A 25,209-nucleotide genomic window follows, 5' to 3' on the forward strand; every position below is an offset into this window, starting at 1 on the left:
GATATTAATGACTAGATTTTAAAGGATCTGCAGGCAGTATTTCATTAGTAAGACAACATTACTTTACTACACAATTACAAAGAGCAAGAAGTATTTATGATGGTTTCTAAGGTAGAGTGATTTTGGTATGACAACTTATTCATGCATAGCTGGAAAACACAAGTAATTACTAAATTGGGTAGTGGTACCTTATGTCTTATGTGCTAGAAGTAGAGTATGCTTAAATGAGAACTTGGAAAAATTAAGATAGAGCAACATAGTTTATTGAAATAAAAGATAGTAAAAATACAATCACTATTCAAATCTTAGTTCTGATATAAACTCTGCAAAGAGAGGCCCCTATGACAAGAGACACCTCTGTGTAGAATTACAGCCTCAGAGATCATTTTCATCTCACTACTTTATCAGTGTGATAGGACAAATTATTCTCTGAGGATAAATTGATTGAAAAACATTAATTTCTCAAAACAAAAAGCTAAAACACAAGAGATTATCTGCCACAGGTACAATTTAATGTATTGTTTTATAATACAGCTCTTCTGTAGTACTTTTTTACCATTTAAGAAGGAACTCTTAACTTGAATTGATTTTATAATCAGTGACACATTGGTTACTAACATTAGTGTATATAAACATTTTCACAAATTCTGACAGCTGAGTTTTATTGAAACAATTTAAAACCAACAGGGAATTCTTGACATTTCATTTTTCCTTTTCACCTAAAGGAATCAATTATATGGCCTGTGATCCTTTAACTCTTCATTACCAAGAGTACATTAGTTAAAGTAGCCCTGTGCAAGACAGAGTACCTTCAATTGCAACAGAAGACTGAGTTCAGACTTCCAATTATTAAATACCACCCACCTTGTGCTCTCCATCCTAAAATTATACTCCTTTCTCAGAATAAAAAATCCTTGAGGCTTCAGTCGATAAAAGGGATGTATAAAATTCAACCACCTTCTTACAAAGTTTCTTCAATTTATTTTCAAGTCTTACTAAAACTCAAACTTTCTTGTAAAATTATATGTGTTTACTCCTCATAACTTGAAAACAGCCTTTTTTTTAATCAATCATCTATATGCATTTCTACATACAGAAACTGATAGTTATCAAACCTTTTTGAAGATACATTTGCATTTCATCCCACACTGGTAATATGAGGCACTAGTATAACAAAGAGAAACTTTGACACCTTTAAACTTCTCAATAAATACAATAAAACAGATGATCTCCATATTGCCCTGTACTACTCTTTCCATTAAAAAAAAATATCTTTATGTGAAATCTTTTCTTTAGATCAGAGATACAAGCACAAGATATTCACAACAGCATTTATAAAATTATCCCTGTTGAAAGACCACTGACCAGTATTTATACTGTATATTTATAAACTTCATTCAATATTCCATAATTTGAAAAAATATTCACATGTTTTAACATTGCAGAAGACTGGAGTTCAGGAGCCTTCCTAAACAACACAGTAAGAGAATGAGGACCAATTGAGGACTTCAAAGTGTCATGGTTTTAGACCAAAAAAATCATTGACATAGAACACGTAAAATTATTGGCATAGTCTTTATTTCAAAGAGATCTCTGCAAGACAGTGAAAGACATTCTCCTCAGAAGAAAAGTAACTAGGCAATTATTTAGAAAAAAAAAATAATTGTAAAACCTATTATTTTATATGCTTATGCAAATACAAAAATACTAAAAAGCTATGACACCTACCCAGGTGAGGCCCCACATTGTTGTTCAATTTCACTTTCAAGGATACTCATGACAGGTTATTAGGCTATAAAAAAATCACTTGAAAGTAGCTTTTTCTAACCAAATGAGAAAATATCTGTCTTAATTAAAACTAGGAAGAGCAAAAACTGAAAAAGTCTTATTAAGGGTAGAAACAAAATTTTGCGTTGCTCTTCATTAAATACAGAGTGAACAGGAAAAATGCAGGGATAGCAGATGTGTTAAAAGAGACAGTTCACTTTTAATAATCTGAGATTTATTAGTAAAATATAATCAGTTAAAATGATTTTTTATGTACAATATAATAATGAATATAATGAAATAATAACATCTAAAATTAGTGTATTGTTTTTTTCAGGGTTTAGACAGGCATTTCTATCCAAACTGTGATTGCTTGTGACGTTACAATAATATCTTCCAGGTATAAACACCTTCAATGTCTGTCCTGTGTTGTCATGTTGAAAAAAAGCAGACATAGGAATGCCCATAGGATCTCAGCAAATAATTTAGCATTTGCAAAGATCAATTACGCATGTAGTCATACACTCTGGTCTCCAGTGCCAGATCACAGATATTATTCAAATAGTAACCAAAATCAACATTTGTTTCTTCCTATGAAGTTCCTTTTGCAACAATATGGCATCTGAATAATGCAGCAGCTTCCTCGGTTAAGCATTTCTACTGTTCTTAGTCATCCCAGTAATACCTAGACATTGAGTGTTATGACACAAATGAAACAAGTCTTTTCATGCAAAGATCTTAATTCAGAAGAATGTTTCAGAGGAAATACTTTTTTTTCCTGAACTTAGGTTCCTCAGAAATAGGGTAGCTTCTTCCCAACTCTGTCTACAAAAAAACATTACATCAAAGCCAACCTGTAAGAAAACCTAAGATTTTTAGGTTTTCTACAGCAATTTGTGTATGGGAATACATAAGGACAACAGAAGAACAGGGAACTTCAGCATGTAGCTAGGTAGTTTTTCAACAAGTTTATAAACCTTTTGAAATAAGAGATAAAGTAACCCAAACCCTTTTTTGCACGTCTAACAGTCTTCAGAATATCGATCTCAAAGTTTATGTACAATAAAAAATACCTACTTTTCATAAAATGTCTGTATAAATAGTTCTCCTTGATGCACTCCTCACAGTGATTTCCACATATAAATTAAAGGTTTGTTTTAAATGTGCAGTTGTGAGAACTTTGGGTTTATCTTCCTCATTCTACTAGAAACCTCTTTTGCAAAAGATTCAGATAAGAATACTTACACAGAGCATCCTGGATTCTTATCAATGAAAGTATTAAAATTCTGATATATCATGTTTGAACATAATTTTGTACTTTCAAATGGAGATTATAAACCTCACAGCTCTCATTACAGTCGTCCTAGCTTAGCATCACCTATTGCTCCCCATACATCAAACACAAACTCATCTGGAAATGCAAAGTCTCCAAGAGTTTCATCCAATGCCACAGCAAATTCATCTGGGTTTTTCTTGTCTCTTCCAGCTTCCACCATTGTTGCAGCTAAAAAGCAACAAAACAGAGTAATATAATTACCATAAAAGTGACAGCTAACATACACAGTCAAGATAGTTTTTGAATGTCTATTTTCAAAAACAAGTAAGGTCAGCTTAGGGAGATGTAGATCTTACCTAGTGAATTTAGGATTCATTAGGAGTTATGTACTTGGCAATATCTCTCTGATAAAAATGGAAAAGAAACTTCCCCCGCTCTTAAGTTTTATTACATGCATTTAATAGTATTGTTGACCTGAAACTCAGCTCAACTTTATTGATAGTTATGACCTCCTGGCAAAGTGTTTCCTGCTATGCAAACTTGTAACAAGCTGTGAGCAAACTTGAGCCATATTCCACATTGTAGACGTCAGCAACAATAATCCTGAAGAAATCTGACGTTTTAGTTTTAACTACATTCAGACATTGCAGTGTGCCAAGCTACACAAAGCATTCCAAAGAAAATTTATGTGAATCTTGACAAACAAACTGCTGTGACAGAGACGGTTCAAGGGTAACCCAGCTTCCTGGGAACCACTGGTGGTTCTCAAGGACTCTCAAGACATGTCTTCCTGCCAGAAGATACCCTATCCCTGTTGCACCAATTCTTTCTGTATCCCCTGTGAAGTTCCTGGGACACTGACTCAAGAGAAGTCTGGATGGGAAACAGGCATTAAAGAGGAAACTCTTGCTCCTGAGAAGCAGAAGACAAATATTTTTCCTATCAACACCACCCTGTGTCCCCTGACATTGTGGCATAAAAAGGCATTTGCAGAGGAGCAATCCCGGAGGTAATGAAATGAGGGTGTAATTTAAACTTCACAGATTCCTGGATATTAACCAAGACATGAAGATACTCTATAAAGACACTGGAAGACGGATAAAGGGAGAATAGCTGAGCAAACATGTCTAGATGTAGTTACTCAAGAAATTAAAAAGAAGTTGCCATCATCAGAGTGAAGATATGACAAGTGTTCTAGCAGGACTGGGAACAAGGAATTCAGTCAGTTTGAAGACAAATTGGTCGAGACATATGAAAAAGCCATATGACACAGACAGCAACAATAAAACAAGACAACACAGCATTATATTACAGTCCAACTGCCCTACTTGAAACCTCAGAATTACACAGTAATAAACTCTGTCATTAACAGAAAATTTACTACAAATGCCATTTTCTTTAAAGGTTGAGTTCCCAAAATATTAAATAGAACCTTAGAAACAGATTACTATAGATTTACCAAACTTGAAAACAAAATCCACTAAACTTGATAATCAGGACAATTTTCAGCTCAGTCAAGCACGACTCAGTGTCACCGCCTTGCAAACGCAGCAGCCTCAGATAAGCGTTTTCAACCGAATTAAGCAGCTGTACGCAGCACTGCCGGAGTATATTTAATGCGCTGTATTTATTAAAGCACATTCCCCTTCCCAGCTTCACCTGATGTAATGAAACAGGCTTCCGCGCAGGGAGGGCAGGAGAGCCGCTGGCTGCGCGCTTTCCACAGCTTGGTGCTGACCTCCAGTGTCCGCAGCCCTGTATTGCTGCGCAGCAAACCCTGGGCCAAGGCGCAAGCCATCCTTCCTGATGCTGGCACGCAACTTGTACCACTGATGTATACGAATGTGCAAAGCTGAACTCTGCTTCATTAGATTCATGCACACAGAAACGCCACAGCTACCAGCCTTCTCTGTCACCCAGAGTCCATATCCTTATTTCCCCAGGCAGTTCACCGCAACACGGGATGGTGTCCATCCCCTCGGTGGCCCAGCTGTGCAGAACATGCCTGTTTACACAATTCCATTTGCAGTGTGCAATTCCCAAGGCGAATAAAAAACTACTGATTGCCAAGGCATTTAGTAGATAGTTGCCAACTTGAAGAAAACTTTACTGGTTTCTCAGAGGGCTGCAGCTCCATGCCAAGTTGCCCCTGCTTCCCTACCAGCTTCTTGTAACAGCTGCACAATGTGTGACTGCAGGAATTTTATTCCAATAGAGTATTTTTCAACACTCCAGATAGGACCAAATGTTTTCATATTTATCTTTTTAAAAAAAAAAAAAAAATCTCACTTCAGGCAATGCTCATACCTGAGAAATTTTTACTTAAGATGTTAAAAGTTCAGCAAAATTAGAAGTGATGAAAGGAATTTGAAATCTTCTCAACTTTAACTGAGAAGCTCAATATCAGGCTTCTCAGGACACTAACAAATAAATATATTTGGTTTCTAAACACAGTCTCATTAAAATAACTTCAAAGATCTCTCACAAAATCCTTATTTTTACTTTTCAAGACACAAGGGGCATGAGCCATGAAAGCTATGACCTGCCTCCTATTGTTAACACCAATGTTACACAGTGGTTTTGCTGCTTAAATTCTACTCTGTAGCTACTTAAAAACTTTCAGAAGTCTTAACAAACTTCAGTATTTTTTTAGCTGTAACAGTATCAGAAGTTTTGTCTTCATCAACAAATAACAAATATTATTATTCTGGCCTGACACTTTAACTGAGTTAAAACTCACATTCAGGTCCCTTATAACATGACTGAAAATGCAGCATGTCACTGCAGTTTCCAGTGTTCAAAGTTCAGAAGTTGGACAGGAAACTCTTTTTGCCACCATTTTTCCATCAGTAGCATTCTGAGGTTGGATCCCATAGATCCAGGCTTCCTCCCACCCAGAGTCTTTGGGATCAAACACAGTCAATAACAATTCAAGCCCCACTGATTTAAAAAATAAACACCACCAGTATTTTATATTAACTCTGCTTCCTAATCCTGTCCTAGTAATCAGCTGTTCATGTTCCTTTACCAGAAAGCACTGAGAGGATTTCAAAGAACCTTAGTTATCTCTCAATGGCACATTTATGTTTCAAAGAAGGTTGGAGTCAAGCCTTGGCTCAATTTCTGATGTGCCCAGAAAATGGCTGAGGCATATGTTTCCAGAGCCAAGTGTCCCTTCTGCAGATTAAGTCCAGTTTTCAGTAAAAAAGTGAGGTAAAAAAGGTAAAAGTGTATTCAAAAGGCAGGTATGGAAATCTCAACAGCATTTAGATCTCTGAAAATAAAAAACTGTGCTAAATAAAAGTAAGTATATGCATTTCCATTAAATTATTTCCAGGCATTTATCTCCAACTTAGGGATTTGTGTGTAGATACAGTCAGCCATTCTTGAAACTTAAGGGCTTGAAAATTAAGGGCTTCATCTCATCTTTAATTTTGTCTGTAATTCTACTTTATTTTTTCTTTCCTTCCTTTCTAACTTCTGGTTTAAAACTGGGGCTCTGTTTTAGAACTCAATCACACCATAGAAGTGTCATTTAAATGGAGATGAAAGAGCAATATTAACTGACATCCAAAGCTTCTGACAAACAGAACTGCATGAGAGTGAGCAATGATTGAGATCTTAATCACTTGTCGGCTGTCGCGTTGTGATGACTTGCGTTTTCAACTAATCTGCCTTGAGTAATGAGTGAAATTTCTAGCTGAGTGGTGATTGGCATTCTCTGAATGAATCTATTCCTCATATTTCATTTTCATGGGTGACTGATCACATCCAGTATGTGAAAAACTGACATATGTTAATTGAACAGATTTATGACAGGTGATTAGCTCTCCTTTTCTAGAGAGTCCTAGAGCTGCTTAACTGCTTCAAAATTATAAACCTTTTTTTTCATCATCACCATTGGCCCTCAATGGTAAGATCTAAACTTCAGGAAATGGCTTCAAAGTTGTAAACTAAAGCTATATGAACCCTGTAGTGTTTGATTCCTGACAGTTTCCCTTTGTTTCACTGTGTTTTTTGGGGAGGAAGAAAGAGGTGAGGAGCAAAATAATTCAGCTGGGAAGAGGAGAGTATTTTTGAGGACAAAGACCTCTTCCTTCTGTAAGTGCTCTTTTAAGGCATTCTTTGAGACTTTCCAAACTACATACTGAAAGATGAGACACCAGACCTTCTAGAAAAAAAGAATCAAGTAATTCATGGGAAAACTCTACCAGGTGCTTGGCAGTCAGCTCAGCCATATGTGCTGAAAGCTGAACTCCTCAGTCTACTCTAGAAGAGCCATCCCATTTCAGTACTAAGAGCCAAGAACACAGAAAACACCAGTTCCCATGAGAATTTGATTCCTTGTTCCAGAGCAGAGCACACCTCAAAATCCCAAGAAACCATGCTCTAGCCTAGGGTCTCAGGTTCAGGGCTATATACACCAAAATCAGAATACCTATAGCCACTTATTCCTGTAGGGCCAGGAGCCTAAGGACTTCAGAGGTAACCTACAAGGATAGGAGCCTCCAGAAGCCAGGCTCAAGCTGGCTTGAGCCTGCAGCAGCTGCAGGACAAAAACAGCTCCTAGAGAGATGGCTGGCACAAGACTCGGAAGCTTTGAAGCCTGAGCCAGAGACAGACCGAGCAGTGGAGGCTGCAGTAGAGCAACAGAACATGGGACACTCCTTAACCTAAGCTCAGGGTCAGCACCACACAATGTTCCCAGAAGCATATTCATGGCAGGGGCTTCACATATTGGAGTTGATGGCAACAGGACTTTTGAGAATTTTTAGTTTTCTGGGAATTTGAAAGTTTAGACATTACCTACAAAACAGAATTCAAAAGTTTGGGACAGGTCTGCTCTCCTTTCTTTGCCAGGAAGCCCACCTCTACCTTAGGCTGGGGGACAAATAATACTTCAACTACAATTTTTCCTTTAAGAGAACTAGTAGAAGCTGTCAATCAGATGCAGACAATAAAGGACTTCTGGCTATTCAGATAATCTCCTATTGTTCTAATTTCTCTGTGCTAACTGCTGCCTGTCCAACCCTCCCACTTTGCCTTTAGCTTCATACGAGACCTATTTTCCTTTTCTACTACTTCACTTCTCTCATAAAAACTTCCTTTTCAGTATTGCTTTCCATTTAGCTTACCCTTATTTCTTGGCTGATTTATTTAGATATTTCCATAACAAAGATCTTCCTCTTGGTCTCAGTATTAGCACACAATAGTTCCACAATATCCTATGAGGACTGCACCCAGGCACAGCTGACTACAGCAGCACTTCTTACTCAGCTGGACTGAAACTTCTTCCCATACAAATAGAAGTTCCTACTTAGTTGTTGTCAGATTGAGGCAACAGCATCAAGGACAAGTTTGGTGCAGTGTTAAGAAACTTATGATACTGGGGTTGAGTAGTTTCTTTCATTATAAATTGCTAATGATAGTTAGCAAATATTATGGAATATTTCCCATGTTCTTCAGAGCACAGGCTTAAGAGAATTTGATAAATTTGGGCAATTATTCTGTCAGTTCCCTTGTTAACTCGTTGCCCTTTCACTGATGATCTCAGGTTCAGATTTGAATGATGAACTCTGATGTGTCTAAACCAAGGTGCAAAAGAGCAAACAGGCAAACAGACAATCCTTACATGGGGTAAACACAAGTTCCACTAGAAAAATATATGCCAGAAAGAATACGGTTGTGACAGTTAATGGCAACCCATTAAGTAATTCATGTAATAGTGTATAGCTAATGTGCAGGAATAACAGAGGAAAATTAATTACATCATAAGGCCTGTAGTAAGAGATCCTTTGTTTTATAAGACACACACATTTGGAGAAATACAAGCAATTTTGTAAGACTGCAGCCTGGATAAATTTTCCTTTACTTACATCCAGAGACTGAAGTACTTAATAAATTTTAGACCACAGAAAATGAGAAATTATCTAATCTTGTAGTAATATAGCTGTTAAAAACTCACCTAATTCAATATCTCTTATCCCCATGTATGTTTCAAGAAGCTCATCCACTTTTTTAATTGCTTTTTCTTCAACTTCAGTTGGCTTTGTTGAAATAAAGGGAGAAGAAGAGCAGAAGTATAACTATATCCATGCAGATTTCAAAATAAGCAGCAATACACCACTGGTTGTCCTTACTCCCATCATAACCAGCTAGACTTAGAAAATCTACAAATAAAACACGTTATTCCACTCTTTCCCTCTTCTCACAAACCTGAGCCTTTCTCCTGATGTCAAGGCACATAACACTCACATTTCAATTAAACAGGGACCTTACATTTCCCAACAACACAGATCTTCATCAAATTCTCATCAGCTTTAGATGAACCAAGAGCAGAGAACATGTCTTCTCCCTCCTCCTGATCCTGGATTTACACATAATCATGTCAGCTTTTGTTATGAGCCCCTCCTAACAACCCTTACACCAGCCCAGTACACTTTCCAGCATCAGAAACACAACAAACTCTTCAACCATCACCCACTCCCTTACCCCTGCTTTTTGCCCTTCCCTCTTTTCGACACCCCTTGGTCTAATACATGTTAATTTCATCCATGTAACCCATGAAAACTAAATATAGGCTCCCCGTTTCCAGATTCCTCAGCCCCATCCTATCCCTGCTATCTTCAACTTTATATAAGCATTTCTTCTTGCAGAGGCAGTCATCTTAAGCCCCGCAGGGTTTGTAACATCCAGATTTTTCCTTCCTGCTTTCACATATAAACCCTGGGGAAGAATAAATCAGGTGCTAGATGTTTAAATTATTGAAGGCCCCCAAGATAACCATACCATTTCCTCCACAGTAGCAGGGCCTTTGGTTCTCAGCCGAAGCGTTTCTCTTCCTCTGGAGATTTTAGCCTCTGGCAGAGTTCCACCTTTGGACCTTGGTTCCAGCTTTTCTAAAGCAAAACAAACAACAAAAAGATAATACCAAACAAAACTAAGTATATAGCACTCAGAATATAACTGCTTTGGTTATTATATTACCTTTATTTTTTATTCTAATAAAGATCTAGATGTACGTAAAAAATCAATTCTAAATTAACTGTATTCTAAGTATAGCTTTGCTGACAATTTCTTGTCTTCAAACTTTGACATCCATGTGACTGCAATGAAGCTAGGAATTCCATTGAACAATATATCTATGCAGGCCTTTTGCACTCAACTTCATACATGGACTTTGTAAAATGTTATTTCCCTATTCTACAGAAAAGAACAAATATATATTACTTAATATGAGATAATGGCTGTACTTAACAGCCAAAAGCTGATTTACCCTGGTCTTTACAGGCAGACTATGTGGCAAGCATTGCAACATTTCCATCTTTCACTGATGCAGTGGTGCAAACAGCACTGCTGAACATGTTGTGATGTGCCACCTTGAGCTGAGCCAACAATTCGCTGACTAGCAGTCACATAGGGGAAGTGTCCCTAAAGTAGACCTGCAGTTTTTCTACTGGTTTCACCGAGGTCATGATCTCACACCTCATAAATCTCATCCAAGAATGTCTGGGTTTTGCCAAAGTTTTCCTTACCAGATTTCCTTGTTTAATCTTAGGTAAGTGCTCTCCAATTAGTAAGTGGAATATGGAATCACTTAAGATTTGGCTTTCTTGTTCTAGGACATAATTTTACATTCAAGATTGGCAAGGTTTTAATTTACTAACATGGGAGTTGTGTAGTTAATCCGGAAAGTGCTAGAACCTTTCTAACAAGCTCTTTTTGAAGGCAAGACTTTAACACAATATATTCATCTTGTCCACGTAGGTTTCAATTCATCATTTTTGCCTAAGTAGTAAAAAATACAGATAATCGTGCTGAAAAAGACTTGAAAAGCAACTATTGTTTTTCTTTTACCAAATAGATATGGCACAGTCTATTTACATACATACTTAGGATCAACATTTTTCCTGAACCCTTTTATTGCTTCAAGGACAATTTAAAACATCCTTAAGATTGTTACCATTTCTGCTACAGTTGTTTCAAAAGATCAGTCTTGACACAACATGCATCTTTTTCTAATTTTGTCACCATCAGCACCTTAAAAGTCAGGATCTGACATAACCTTTACTTGCAATACTTCAGACCAAGGCTCTCCGGCCATCACAGAACCTATTTTTTATATTCACATCATTTAGAGACTGTGTTGTGCTGCCTTTATTTCTGTAATTTTCCACTAATTTGTAGAGGGCTAGCTTGTGACTGGCAAGGACCAATCTAAATTCAGACAAGTGTTTAATTCTGTGCTACAAGTCTTGCCTAGAGGAACTGAGGCAGCCTGTGTGCTCGTGGTAGAAAGATACACAAGCAGTAAATTATATTTCACATTCTGCTGAGAGAAGGAAAACAAAAGTAATTTCACACAGAGACTTGTCTCTTATTTCTATCCCCTCACAAACTTGTGTTGAAACTAACAATAATTCAGCACCTACTTGTCCAGCAGGATCTGGATCTTGTTTGTCATCTCCTCCAGGGCTGTTCTCAGCAGGCTGCAGCTTTAACACTATCTCAAATAAATTTTTTGCTTAAAGCCTAACTGCACCTAATGCTAGAGGCAGGATATTCTAACCTATCAGCCATTGCAACTTGTAAATTGATTTACAAGTTAGGTTAAAAAATAATGTCCATCTTCAAAAATGTTTGATTGCCTCTTAATTCCATACCAGACAAAAGGTATTGCTATGAACTTAGCAGATTTCCTTCTCTACTTCATAGGCAGACTAAAAGGTATTTCAGTCACTTGACTGAAGTAATTACTATTAAATAATAGCTGAAGTCATCAATCACATACTGATTTACCCTCGTCTTTACACATAGACTGTGTAACACATTCAGCATTGAATACAAAGTGTAGACCCATATTAAAAAGGTATTCCTATATTACTAATTGCAACACTACACATATGTAATACTATTTTAGCATAGCATACAAGAGAGGCATTTACTTAACCAGAGTATCAGCTTCTATCCAAATGCATTAGAGATTAGCTCATAACCCTCATTCTTCACAGAAGTACTAAAAGCAAAAAGAAATCTTAAAATGTCTCTCATTTTCAATATCTGCTGCTATTCTGACACCAAGTGTCAAGACTGGTGTATGGCAGCAGTTCTGAGCTATTATCAGGTAAAAAGAGGTTTGAAAAATAAACATGTTGAACTTTCAGTGCTGATGTGAAGATGGTGATTTTGAACTCGCTGTTAAAGCAGATGTGCACAAAGACCCAAAAATTACAATGTAGCAGTATTTTTAATTTTTTATTACAGAAAAATACCACATAGTTTGAGGGTGCTATGAAAAAATTGAGATAAGAAAAATTAAAACTCAGTGTCTATTTTGACTCCCTGAACTAAAGTTGTTTTTTTCTGTTTTACTGCATCAGTACAATTAAGATACTTAAGGACTAGCAGTAGGTATGCATTCCTCCTATGTAAGTAACACTTTCTCATAGCATGCAGGTATTAAGTAGAGGCAGAGTTTTGCCCTGCTATTTTCTTCCAATTCTGATTATAACTGCTGTGATTAGAGACCCGCAAAAACATTGGAGAAAGTGGGCAGGCATGAAGCAAAGGTGCTCTAGGAAATCCCAGACAGTGTTTTCTGCAGCATTCTTCTGCATTAGAGAGGGCAGTCCTCAGTAAAGGGCACAGAAATAGGAAAATATTACACAGACGAACAGAGATTATTTATCAGTAGAGGAAAAGAGGACATTCAAGGATCACCACATTAGTGAAGTAATCCATGCTATAAAACATTGTCTGTGAAACAATTCCTGTGCTGATTTTACATCATCATGTGGTGGCAAAGGAACTGAGCAAACAAGACTCAGGCAGCCCACATCAGGATGACTACTGGAGAAAGCAAGACAGAAGGAAATCCATCCATAAATTTCCCACCTCAAAGAAAAAACATTAACATACTTTCTTGTAGCAGTTACTTTACCTTGGGTGGACACCCAGCTGCAACCTGAAAACAAACTTATAATGCAGTGTTGGGATTTTGATATCCAGTGAACAAGGTGGACAGGCAGGTAACTCACCAAATGATTTCCTAGGCTCTATCAACTCCAGCTTAAACACTTGACCTTTCTCCAGATCTTTTAGCATCCTGGCAACTTCATAATGCCGACAATCTGACACATTTTTTCCATTTATAGTCTCAATGTGATCACCCACGCAGATCATTTTGGTTTGGTCCATAAGGCTACCTTCTTTGATTCGCTATTTTTTAAATTTAAAAAAAAAAAAAAATAGAATTAGAAACATTTCTTTAAAATGTAGAGAGGTGACACCACCAAGTTTCAAGACTGTCAGTTAACAACATCAATAGCATTGAGCTTACTATAGCAGCAGTGCATGTTGTCTGCAAGATTTGTATTAGATGTATCTTGGAAAGCATTATTTTTCCAAGTATTTTAATAAGCACTGAATATAAAATCAACAGGAAAAGAAGAAAGCATTTATACTTTAGAAATCAAAGCTTCTGAATAAGCTAGTATTTTTGTGCTTTAAAACTGATCCCAAACATGTCAGTAAAGCGAAGGTTTAACTGAGTTTTTGGGTTATATTTTGATTTAATAACTAGACAAGTAGAGGAACAGAACTTTTCTCTTTTCAAGTATTGTCCAGGGATATTAAAAAAATGTGTGTGATATCCTAAAAAATTACACTCTTAAGGGCTAGTCTTAATAAGACCCACCTACAGTGATAAAACTTCGACCATTTTCCTCATCAAACTATACAGCTAGATATTAAAATATTTCCACTGAAATAACAATCAAGAATAAGAAATTATTCTAAATGTCACCTCATGGAATACAAATGGTCTGAAAGTCATAAAATGTGAAAGTTGGTATTTGTAGGTTTTGTGAAGTGGAGGTTAAAAAGTGAGAAAAAAAAACAATCTTCAAAAGATCTCTGATTCATCAAGACAATTAAAGAACACTTCAAATTTCATTTATTCTGCTTGTGACATGCTGTCATATTTGTTTATGATGTGTCTAAGTCACATAAGCTGTTATCCTATGGATATTTAATAGAAAAGCTGTGACATAGTAGAACACCTTATATTTTGTAGGGATAGGAATTTCATTCTAATATCTTCCTGAATGTACTTTTCAATAAAGCCTGATGTTGTTCAGGCTGATTGAGGTAACCGTGAGACAAGGGAGATAAAGATATTAACCACCTACTACTATAACACCTAGCTTAGCTGCATAACTCTCTCAGAAAGCTTCTCCTAGTTTATGTGCACACATCTGAGCCTACGTATGTGCCTCCATCTGAGAAAGTCAGTGGGAAGTGTGATAGTGCTCAGTGTCCTGTAACACACTGCAACAATTCTTAGAATCAGGCTGAGTTTAACTCTCTCTAGCACTTTTTTTCTTTAACCCAAATTAAAACAAAAAAGAAGCCACATGCTGAATGAAGAGGGAGGTATTACACAAACACCAGAAACCAGGTCTCAAATGCATTTCTGTTACCAGGTACCAGGATTCAAAAGCATGCCCACCAGACTTCAATCCTTTGTCTGTGTGTTGAATTCACACTTATTTAGCTTTTCTTCCCCATTTGGATCCTAAGACCAAAACTGTTTCAGTAATATTCACTGTGTTATTTGTGTCCTATCAAACCTTTTTTTTTTTTTTTAAGATTGCTTAGTTTTTGTCAACACTCCAAGTTAGCTGACCAGACATAGTCAAGTTACATTGTCAAAGTAATTACCTTGCAATTGATATGCCTGTATTTCAAGTGCTCTCCAGTCCATTTAGAAGCTAGGATCTATATTTCTTGTGTAATACCTAATTAATTGCAACACCGTATTTTATAATGTCTCCTTATATACCAATCAGTCATGCTTCAAGTTCTACTATTATCCTCTTTGAATGGCTAATTTGATCCCATAAAACACCTTCCTATCTGGCTACATACCCAGAAAAAACAACTGGTGAAAGTAGCATGACAGAGGGTTTTGTACTTAGTAAGAAAAAAATCACATCAGATTTCATAGGAAAAGAACTTCCAGTGCAGAGTGTCCTGTATAAAAGCTGGGTTATATATCTGAACTAGAAACTGTTCTTATCCAAAACACAATAAAAATACTATAGCCCATAAAAGTTTTCAACAACCCACAGGTAGGTAAATTTAATAGTAATAATCAATAAATTATGGAACATGCTAACAATTTTTCAAGGAAAGTAAATACATAAACAACAAGAATTATAACAAACTTCAAAGCAGAGACAGTCTCTGCTTGGTTATTTACTTGGACAACAGAGTATAAAAAAGATGCAGCTTTTACTTTTGTATACGTGTTTTCTATGCTATTTTTAAAACTCCTTTAGCTAAATGTGCAACAGCAACAAAGTAAGCTGCTAGAAACTCCTGTAAACTGATGCACTCCCACAAAGACTGCACGATTAGTTATACTGCTTATTAGACCAGTACAAGGACAATGATATATTTGTTCATACAATCTTAATACAATTCACTGCAAATTACAGCCTATCTTGTTAATGTAGTGAGGGTTTTCCAGTCTACTCCGATTATGCAGTAGTCTGTGTGATGACTGTTCTCTCTCCCCCTATAGTACCAACCAAGCACAGTGAGACTAACTCTCCATACAGTGCTGCACACATGAACGTTCAACTCCAAATCACCGCTTTCATTGCCTACTTTCAAAATGCCGCATAAACAGCAGCATGACAATGTTATGGGCTGCACAGATGATACCACCAGAAGTTCAGAATTCTGTGTCTATAAACATAAAAATGAGGCTATAATTTTGCCAAACTGTTTACTGAAACCTCCACTACATCTCTACTTTCTCAAGCATGATCTCGATCACTGTTTTCCACAGCACAGACAAGCAAACTTATTTCTAAACCACATCTTGTTTTATATCCATGGTACCTAAGGAATGGCTGGAGAAGACAACCTCTCCATACAAGAAGCTGTGTGCAATAGCAATGAGAACAATGACTGAAACAGCAGTGATTGAAGATAATTGCCAGTGTCTCACTAACACTGGATAATTGTAGATTAGAGCAAAGTATCTAAAAAAGCCAGAAAATGTGATTAAGTTTCCTAATACCTAGTCTAGCAAGAAGGGCAGCATAATGTCCTCAGCCTCTACTTGTCTCAAGAAGAGGAGGAAGAAAGCAATTATGATTAACTATATTGTACATGTTACTGCCCACAGTTACTACTCTGGTTAATTGTGGTAAATTGTGCTAAACCATATCCTTAGCAAGTTTTAATTCATTCCACCTAAGGTGACAATATTGGAAAGCTGAAAAAGCACTGTATTTATACCTGTTCTTATAGATAACAAAGGCTTCTGCCCTATGAACAATCAGAAAAGACTGAAATAACATGATCTCATTATCATAACTGACAGATGTTCTATAAGCACCAAATCAATGAGATCAGAAAACCACTAAAAAAAAAGGAGGGGGCAGATGCATGCAGTACCTAACACCTACCACCTCAGGGTAGGTCAGAAAATACAATGGTCACATTGTAAAGCTGATGCACACAGAACAAATGAACTAATTTTGAATGACATGCAGTACCAAAATAGCAGAACTAATTTTGAATCATGTACCTAAAGACAAGCAACTTAATTTTTTACTTACCATATACTACTTACATAGTTCTAGAAGATCATTAAACCAATAATTAACCAAAGCTTCTACAGAACAAAGTATTTCACTAGTATACCTTAATAAACGCACATCCAGTTCCATTGTCTGTAATGGTAAGCCCAAGCACATCATCAGTTTTAAGAACTTCCACTTCTTTTCGTTGTCCTTTTACGTGGGCAAATATGAAATCTTCAAGGCCAATTTGTGCACCTAAGAGCTTGTCCATATCAGCTTTATGAGTGTTCAAAGTGCAAAACATGATCTGTGCAGGATGAAAGCAAACACATTCTCTTTAAGCTTGACAGTATATTAAGTTTGGTGAGCTTGATAGATAAAAGGAGAGCATAGTCCTGACCCCTCTGACAGATCTATAGCTGAAACTATGACAACTCTCCTTCTGCAGCTTCCCCAGGAGAGGTCACAGTCCCATCCACACATATGACAGGAAGCATCAATAGCTCAAACTCTGCAGACAAGAGCTGACAGGGAATAAAGCAGAGAGATATATCTGTGTGAGCAGGTATATCAGCCAGCTGAAGGGTCTCCTTCTGCCCTCCTGGCTTCCTTCACTATACTTGTAAAAGTTAAGGGATTTTCTGTACCAGAACACTTCAAATGCATTTTCTTTCCTTTCAGCATCACTGGATGACAGCAGAAAAAAATTAAAGTCACCAACCTATTAAAATCTTTTTCAGGTCAAATGAGGGGTGAATACTTTTCTCAATTTATTTCATAGAGAGCATTTAGATTTCCAAAGCTTTCTAGAAATTAGATTCTGTAACTGTGGAGGTTTTGGTTTTAAAAACTGGAAGTTTAGTAATGAGATGGTGTTTCTTGACCAGGGAAATCTTATTTAGTTCTTGTTAAAAGAAAAAAGAAAAAAAGAAAAAAAAAACCACACACACACCCAAACAACCCTATTTCAAAGGCTAATTGCTTATCTCATATAATCCATCAAACATTCACTGCAATTTAACACTTTACCTTTAACAATGAGAGTCGTAACAGTACACCCTTAACAGACATTTATTTTATTCTCTCAGGCAATGTAAAGTTTTTCAGTTAACCAATACTCAACCAGTAATATCACCTAGAGAAATTCAGCTAGTTTAAAGTAGAAAATGAAATTTTGTTTTATAAATAATAATAATCTCTAATTATTAACATTTTTTTTAACCAAGAAGCTTCAATTCAAACAGTCTATATAACAGTTCATCTAGACATTTTGAGCTCCCTCTAAACTACATAACTTGGCCAGTTTACAACTGCAATTCAATTCTTGTTCTTACAATAAACAAGAAGCACTATCTATAGCTTTACATTCAGACATTGGCATCCTTCATCTGACCTTGTCAAACAGACAATCATCTAGTAAGTACTGTCACACCTTTGAATAGATAAAATTGGCAACAGAGCAGAAATGCGATATTTAGAAACTCGATCCAGAGTTTCTCTTTTTAGATCTTCATCTGGATGGCATTCCTACTACAGCCTATAAGTCTGCAGAATTTTTTGTGAGTCAGTTCTGTGCTAACCACAAGGCTGAGAGAGCATTAGCCAGTCAAAAATAAAACTTAACTCATTCTTTATCCTCTTTAGTGAACAACTGTTTTCTCTCAGAACAGAGATATGCAAAGAGTAATGTACTAAAGATGTATCTACCCAGGATAATATACAGTTACACAATCTATCAGTTACAGCACAGCTTTATTTGTACATGACTGAGACCTGTCAATTCAAAATTATATTTTTAATAGATTTTACATAATTAAATATACGTATTTAATAACAGTTTATATACTTAAAGACTTAACAGCTACTACAGTGCACCTTTCATTCACACGAAGTCTGGAAGCAAGAAAAAAATTCAATGTGTAATTTTCATTGTTAAGTCTTTTCTTACCCTCAACCTTCTTTTGATTTTATCTTTAAATCAGCATATCACTGCTGTGACATTTCATTCCAACTTTAAAAAGATATTATACTGTTACATCAGTCATGAAGTGTCAGGGATACCTCCTTCACTGAGAGAGTTATCTTGTGTGGTACACAGAACAAGGAAATTCCATTCAGCTGGCAGGGACTGGGGGATTACACACAACCTAATAAAACAGATTTGTCAGATAAGATTACTAACAGGTTATTCTCTGCCTCAGTATTCTCAATAGGAAGAGACTACATTTGCCAATAAAACCAGGGTTACATTGCATGTTATATAAGGAAACTATATTAGCTGACAAGAACAGAGTTACACTATGTGTTAAATAAAGTGTACATGCAGTACCATGCTGCACATCCTATGTAGCAACTACATTCTCATCTTCCTTATTAAGCCTACACCTTGAGAAGAACTAAAAAATAAGCTGAATGATAGATGACATACTCAGGAGCTATTAAAAGTGCTTTTAACATCAGTATCTCTCAGATAACTAGAAAGGAGATCATAATCGCTTTCTCTATTTAAGAGGTGGAGAAATGGGAATTCTGCTTCTGAGCACGATGTAACACCCACTAGCATATTTCCCTATATACGTAGGCGTCATTATGTCAAGAAATTACCAATGCATTTTCTAGGTACCTTACTCACTTTATCCTCCTGAAAGAAAATCTGGAAGCCTTCATTGGCTGCAGGAACAGGAAGAGTAACCAGCTCCTCAGTTCTAGTGTGCTTTAGGTACTCTATGAGGTATACAACTTTGCCTCCCCAAATACAATCAAAGTAGTATAAAGTAAGCATTCAGTGCTTTATTGTTTGTTTGTTTTTTAAACCCAGAATGCACAAGAATTTCAGTGTAAATTCTTCCATACAGCTTAAAAGTATTTGAAAAACAGATCACTAACACAGCCAGCATCACACCTAATGTAAGCGTGCAATTTAAGCACTTCTTAAGGGAACAGCAAGCAAACAATTGTTGCCATAGGGTTAGGAGGAGGTGGTTTGTAGGGAGTGTTAAGTTTGTTCATTTAAAGTCTTCAATCAGTAGGCAAGGTTGTGAACAATTTCTTTCAACAGATAAGCATATACTCTAAAACTTTGGTGATAAGGATTTCACAAGCTATCCATTTTCTCTAACCTCGTAAAATAGGTCACTTTCATTCAGAAACTTAAGTTTCAGTGTAGAGGCTTATTTTTCAGTTCTCTTTCATAAAAGTTTAAATCAAACAGGTTTAAATCAAGTATTTCTGTGGAAGCTTAATGTGGCGCAGCCTCACAGTATACTCTATTTATTTACCATGAGGAGGCAAAACCTGTGGAACAACAGCCCGTATACAAGCTCAGCAGCTCAACTGTTATTGGAAGGCAGAGAGAGCTGTATTCCTGCCCTTGGTTACAGCAGGAAGGTGTCCCTTTTCCTGTATTCCCCTTATGAAGCAAAATTCCTTCCACTGTGAAAGAAATCCCAGCCTCCATGGGCTTTTGACAGACACACCCCCTGAGCATTCAACTTACCTCACCACTCCACTGTACTTCACCTTCCAAAGCAAACAAAACAATCAAAAGTGCAAATTATGAATACACAAAACAAAAAGTCCATACAGCTTCTGTGGTTTACCATTCCATTCTCATCTGATCAAGAAATAGCCCTGCCACAGATGGATTTTAATTGGGCACATTCCCAGTGCCCAATTAGCTACTTTCATTACTTTAAAGCCCTACCATGTGCTCTCACAGGAGCACACCACCACTGAATGCTTAAACAGACCAACATTGTCCTTTGGTCAGTGCTCATTTTTTTATCATACAGGCTGCACTTAGCACTTTCACCTAACTTTCCCTGCCCCATTTTCCAGTAGTCAAAATGGAGTAGTAATCCTAAATGTCCAAGACCATACACAAATACTTTTTCCAAACACTCTTCTGCACCATCCTCTATAGAAAAAAACATTGTATTATTTATGCAAGTAGAAATATACATGTAACTGTGGATGGGTGTTGTGGTTAGTTAAGAATTGCATCTATTTATATATATATATTGGCTCTGTGCTTCTTTGTTGAAACCCGATTGAAGAAATCCAGTCAAAAATCAAGAACAATGTGATCTACCTCAAACTGCACTCATATTAATGATAAAGGTAATCCATTGCTAGAAGTCATCTTCAGTCTTCCTTCCCTGTGGACAGAACATTCCTTTTGGACCAGGAAAAGAGGAAATGTTAGCCAAGGTAAAAGCCAGAGAGGTACAGAGAAATGTGGGCTGGTTGTCATCAAGTTCAAAAGCGATACGTGAGCTATATATTCACCTAGGAAGATAGATGAATAAAATACCTAGACAAGAAAAGATTAGTACAGAAAAAGCCTCAGAAAGCTGCTGTTATGGCTCTCTCCTTCATAGATACCCAGCAAACATCATAGCAGTGAAAGGGTGTTCCCTTTAATGCTAACTCTGCCTTGTTCTAGCCCCATCCTACCCTACTCACAATCCAGGTCTGCACAGCAGTTTTTGTCAGTGTCTGTCCAAAACATACTGTGTTTTATACAAGCTTTGCTCTGTTATTGTTGGCAGACAATCAAAGATCCTGGAAAGGATTCTCCAGCAGAAGCTAAACTCAGCTGGTCCTGTGAGACATAAGACAAAGAGGAAATGAGGTGCTGTAACCACGCAGGGACAAAAGAAGTGACAGATTACAAGTACAGCTCACCCTGAACTGTATTAAAACACATTTGTAGGAGATAGTCCAAGAATCCATACCTCACCTACACTGCAGTAAACTCACATACCATATCAAATGTACTCACTTCTGCCCCAGTTAGCCAAGTGCTCTCTACACTGAGCCATTCCTCACCTCACACACACTATTTTCCACCTTAGTCACTACAGGGCAGAGATCTCCGTGATAGTACCTGTTTCCAAAGGCATTCAGGTATCACACTGCTCCAGGATAGCTAGGTCACAGAAACTTTCCTCAACAGATAATACCTACAAACAGCATCTCAGTACCTCAAAGTCTTTCGGTTTGCTGAGGTGTAGGTTCTGGCAGTATTCTTTACAACAGACTCTGTCCAAAAGCAGCTTTAATGAATAGATAATACTATTTAAAATGTCCAGTCTTTCCTTACTTCCAGCAAGCTCAGCAGCTGCTAATAAATTCACATTTGATGGCACCCCTTGCTATTCACTCATTTATCCTATTTTACCTCTGGCAAAACTCTCAAGCTCAGGTTCTTCACTCTGCTGTGCCAGCTTTACACCAAGAAATATTTTTATCGCTATTTTGATTTAATGTAACTTGGTTTCTTATAGCCAACTGAATTTCCTGAGTCTGGCAACAATTTTCTATTAGCTTTTACCTATAAACCACAGTTGAAAACAAAAACAAACAAACAAAATTCCAACCCAACACAAAAAAACCCCACAAGCAAATCCAAAAACAAATAGGAAGGGGACAAAAGAGAGAAAAAGATAAAAGAAGAAAGAAACTTCTCTAGTTTAGCACAGGGCTGACAACAGGTGCCCATGAAACACACGGTGCTTCCTCTAAAACCTTTGGAGATGTCAGACTATACTTCTAGCAGGAGAAATGTGAGTGCACCATTCATACAAAATTGAATTTCCTGGTGAATGCTGATCTTTCTTAAGCTGATGGAGCCAAGAGATCAGTAACAAAAGTTCAACGGTGAAAGGAAGAAAAATAAAACAGAAGACTACCTGGCAACTAGAACCTGAGACTAAAAGGTATAACTAGAGATGGAACAGAACAAAAGGGGCACAGCAGCTCAGTACGGACAGAAAGCAGAGAAACAGAAGGTCAAAAAGCAGCTGAGAAGGTCTGGGATGCAGTGTATTGGCTGGCAACGCTACTGGTAGGTCTTAATTACTTAATGCAACATTGACTGGTTAAACTGTATTCACTGCTACTGCCACTTTCTCTTACAGCTTACTGTGTGAAATGCTGCTGGGTCAGGCCACGCCAGATTCTCAGAACAAAGTCTACAGTAGTAGTCTTTACTACTTTAAAAGAGCCAGCTACAAATAACAAGTAAAGCTGTATAGCCACACTCAGGAATAACGAAATGTTAGTGCTTTGTTTCAGTTTGCCATTCAGAGGTTAAGGTTCATAGAATCACGCAGGAAGACCTCGATATGGCCAGAGAAAACAATGCATTCACAAACACAAATGAATCATTATCCAAACAATGTTTAAAAACTGGCTTAGAAAAAAAGATCAAAAAGGCAGCAGAGTTAAAGAAAAATCCTGTTACAGATTTAAATAGCCTCACTTAAACACTGGGCCTTTGAAAAGTAATCACCTGGCAAAGCAGAAAACTTCCCAAGCATCACATTTAGTTGGAATTTTAAAACACAGTCAGACTTAAATCATTAAATCCTCCACCCCCATTGCCTTAATTCTGGGTATTTACCCTTATGGATCCACTAATAATTTATTTTTTTATTATTTTTCATCTGGAATGAATCACACTAGAGTCAATAATTACTGCACAAGAAATAATTATTCCACTCAACTGTAACACAAATGGTTTGACCCATTGCTTAAGAGTGGTGTTAAACAGCAGGCTGGCAACACGTTAACTAGATATGTTGATGAAAAGAACCATTGCTTCAGCATGAAAAAGTTACATGCAATTACACTTTTGTCCTGCCCCGTACAGAGGGGTTTTTAATTATTTTTTTTAAAAATATATATCTAAATAAATAAAAAGGAAAATACCCACGTCCACAAAAACACGCAAAAAAAACCTGCCCACCGGTAGTTGAGGCTCAGAACCGCCCCCCCTCCCTCTGCCCGGCAGAGCGCCAGCCCCGGGCGCCGAGCCCCCCGCGCCCCGGCTCCCGCCTGGGACGGCCCTACCTCGGCGGGGTCGATGCGGAAAACCTCGGCGATCTTCGCGTACAACTCACGGGCGCTGCCGAAGTTCTCGACGCGGCCCGTGGGGCTGCCGTGCGCCAGCTGCGTGTGGAACTGCAGCCGCGACGCGCTCGGGGCCGGCGCCGGGGCCGCGGGGGCCGGGGCCGCCGCTTCGCTCTCCACCAGCTTGAAGGTCTCCTTGGACTTCTCCTTCTTCTTGTTCCTCAGCCCCAGCGGCATCTTCCTCGCTTGTACCGGGCTCCTGCCGCCGCCGGCTTCCCCGCTGGACTCTGCCCCCGGCGCCGCCCCGGCCCCGCACGGCCATGCCGCCCCGCCAGGTGCGCCCGGGCCCGCCGGCCGCCCCGCCCCGCCCCGCCGCCGGTGGAAGGCGGTGCGAGCTGCCCGCGGCTCTCCTCCCTGCCCCGGGCCGTTCCGGAGGGTGCCGGGGCACTGCCCTGCCCTTGCCCCTACCGCTTCAGCCTCGGCCATAGCCCCCCTACCACTGCCCACCACAGAAGCCCCAACCGGCCGTAGCTAAAGCAGAGGAACACAGACTTGGGAGAGAAGCTATTCGTATAAATAAATAATCCTTCCTGTCCATGATGCTGGTTAAGGTACGAGCTGTTAGGGTTTTTTTCCTGAAGCAGAAGCCAAGGGCACTCTGAACTAGACTGCACCAAGAATGCTGGCTTTGCCAAAGGTCCGTTTTCTGGCCAATGCAAAGACATCGTTTCCACCTTCTTTCTAATTGTGTGTCATATAAAGCATATACTGTAAAGTGTATTGATATACTTTTTAAGGCTTCCCTAGACTGTACACAAACCCACATCATAAAACGTTTACCATCTTCTTTCCCACTCACTAGCTCAGGAATTTCTACTAATAATGAAGTACTAAGTATCAGAATAGGTTTATACCCTGGATATAAAAGAATACATGAAATATACAAGGACTTTAGCCAGCTCTTGCTTGTTTACCACCATTGTACATAGTGTACCTATAAACTTTTAAGGATCATGAAGCAATAGCCATATAAGCAAAGTTTAAGAGGGTTCCTATAAAACTGGGCAGCAATTTTGAAATAGTGAGATTTAACATATTTGAAAAGTGTATTTTCTAACATTTATTAGATTTAAAGTTTCCTTCTCCACCATGGAACAGGGAATGTTGGACTGAATTAGATGTTCACGTTACAGAAGGCATCTTCTCTGCTCCAATATAACTTGCACTTACCTGAGTGGAATTGCGAGCATTTTCACTGGTGCACTGAATCCACTCGAGATGTCAAGAGTGGAAATTTCATAAGGCATCACCCAGCATTTCTAAAGCAATTTCCAACAAAACTGCAGAGAAGCAGCATCACCTTACTGATTATATATGGACTTAAAATAAAATAAATTAAAAAATATTAAAGAATAATTTTTTTAAAAGAGAGAAAGAGGGGGGAGAGAAAAAAAAAGGGGGGGAGGCACCTGGAGTCAGACAGGTAGGCACAAAGAAGTGAATTATGAGGGGGCAGCCTGGAGTCAAAAGTTCTTAGCATAGCTAATCAAAGTACCTGCCTAGAGCATCTCAGAATATACACACATTTTAAACTGCTCATGTTGGGAAAAAAAGGTTTGAAGTCAGTTAGATTTCGGTCTTTCAAAATAGTATGTGGTAGATTTAACTGAATACTCAAAAATGCTTAACTTTTAACCAATTATAATCTAAGAC

The 25,209-nt window shown here is 37.9% G+C and overlaps 1 protein-coding gene across 1 annotated transcript; it reads right to left on the minus strand.

The window, feature by feature from the left end:
* Positions 1-241: 241 nt before the first annotated feature.
* On the minus strand, positions 242-23,852 carry GIPC2 (GIPC PDZ domain containing family member 2). Its single transcript, XM_051625026.1, has 6 exons — positions 23,497-23,852; positions 16,763-16,948; positions 13,081-13,261; positions 9,833-9,942; positions 9,009-9,090; positions 242-3,271 (listed from the first exon to the last, which is right to left on the minus strand). Exons 1-6 carry the CDS (start codon positions 23,731-23,733, stop codon positions 3,120-3,122), a joined length of 948 nt encoding a protein of 315 aa, XP_051480986.1. The 5' UTR covers positions 23,734-23,852; the 3' UTR covers positions 242-3,119.
* Positions 23,853-25,209: the final 1,357 nt, after the last annotated feature.

The sequence above is a fragment of the Apus apus genome, chromosome 7 (assembly GCF_020740795.1).
Source record: "Apus apus isolate bApuApu2 chromosome 7, bApuApu2.pri.cur, whole genome shotgun sequence".
Classification (NCBI taxonomy): Eukaryota; Metazoa; Chordata; class Aves; order Apodiformes; family Apodidae; genus Apus; species Apus apus.

Excerpts from the sequence above, each read along its gene's own strand:
- GIPC2 (XM_051625026.1), bottom strand. The coding sequence starts at position 23,733 with ATGCCGCTGGGGCTGAGGAACAAGAAGAAGGAGAAGTCCAAGGAGACC. Across the intron at positions 13,262-16,762 it reads CTGGATGTGCGTTTATTAAG|CGAATCAAAGAAGGTAGCCT; the intron begins GTATACTAGTGA and ends TTTAAAAAATAG. Across the intron at positions 9,943-13,080 it reads AGAGCCTAGGAAATCATTTG|AAAAGCTGGAACCAAGGTCC; the intron begins GTGAGTTACCTG and ends GTTTTGCTTTAG.